This window comes from Penaeus monodon, chromosome 34 (genome assembly GCF_015228065.2).
Source record: "Penaeus monodon isolate SGIC_2016 chromosome 34, NSTDA_Pmon_1, whole genome shotgun sequence".
Taxonomy (NCBI): Eukaryota; Metazoa; Arthropoda; class Malacostraca; order Decapoda; family Penaeidae; genus Penaeus; species Penaeus monodon.
This window is the reverse complement of record NC_051419.1, coordinates 9,544,530-9,545,440: the sequence shown is the minus strand read 5'-3', so window position 1 is coordinate 9,545,440 and position 911 is coordinate 9,544,530. Positions and strand designations below refer to the sequence as shown.

Sequence of the window (911 nt, the reverse complement as noted above, 5' to 3'; positions counted from 1 at the left end):
ATTGGTTTTGTTAATGATAATTGAGGAGTAAAATATCATAGTAGGATGATTCGATATTTTGATAAACAAGTACAATACTTCAGCAATCGTTAACGGTCATCGGAGATTGTATCATTAGTGTATTCGCTTTATAACTAAATGTATAGATGATTCAAACTATAAGAAATAAAAGAAACAGACAAAATAAAATAAATGCTTACTTTGTTGAGCGGAGACTACAGATAGAGGCATTGGACGTAATCCGGAGTCGTATCCTGGAAGGCGGAAGAAAAATATTTAAAAAATGGTACCAAAAAAAGGATCATCGCTATAAATCACACTCTGATTAGAGTTAGAATCCATATCAATAGAATATATAATATGGCTAAACTCGCGTGATATTTGCCATGTATTTTTCCCTGGATTATTTTGATATGATCATATGGATTCATGAATGTTTTCCCAGCGTTAGGCAAATCAGCTTCATTATATGCATTTAGCCCAAACATGCTTTCATCAAAAAGAATTAATCATAATACCAAATGCATATGCAGCAATACGGGGGTACTTGCATTGCCATAATCCCCCAGAGCACATTTTACATGCATGATCCCTGTCATGAAAAACGAGAATCATGGAGTATTCCGGAAGAGGGGTTACGGGACTAAAATTAACATGTAAACTAGCATATGTACAAATGGACATGCACATGCAAACTGTATACATATTAGCACTTCTATATAGCCCGTGCACGAACAGTAAACATAACCATAAAAATACGTTAGCGCAAAAACAAATAAGTACATTCACATGCATAGAAACACATACTTAAATACGCAAAAATAAAATAAACAAGTAAAAACACAGTCATACCTATGAATATAAATACAAACACTTGCAAATTCAAACATGCAAATGTACACACACATTTC

General features: G+C 33.3%; 1 protein-coding gene across 1 annotated transcript in view; it reads right to left on the bottom strand.

The window, feature by feature from the left end:
- Positions 1–911, bottom strand: part of LOC119594912 (protein O-linked-mannose beta-1,2-N-acetylglucosaminyltransferase 1-like) — a 19,154-nt gene that overhangs the window by 12,249 nt on the left and 5,994 nt on the right. The window contains exon 2 of the mRNA XM_037943984.1: positions 201–254. Coding sequence (XP_037799912.1) covers positions 201–231 — 31 coding nt within the window. The 5' untranslated portion in view covers positions 232–254. The remainder of the gene's footprint in view (positions 1–200; positions 255–911) is intronic.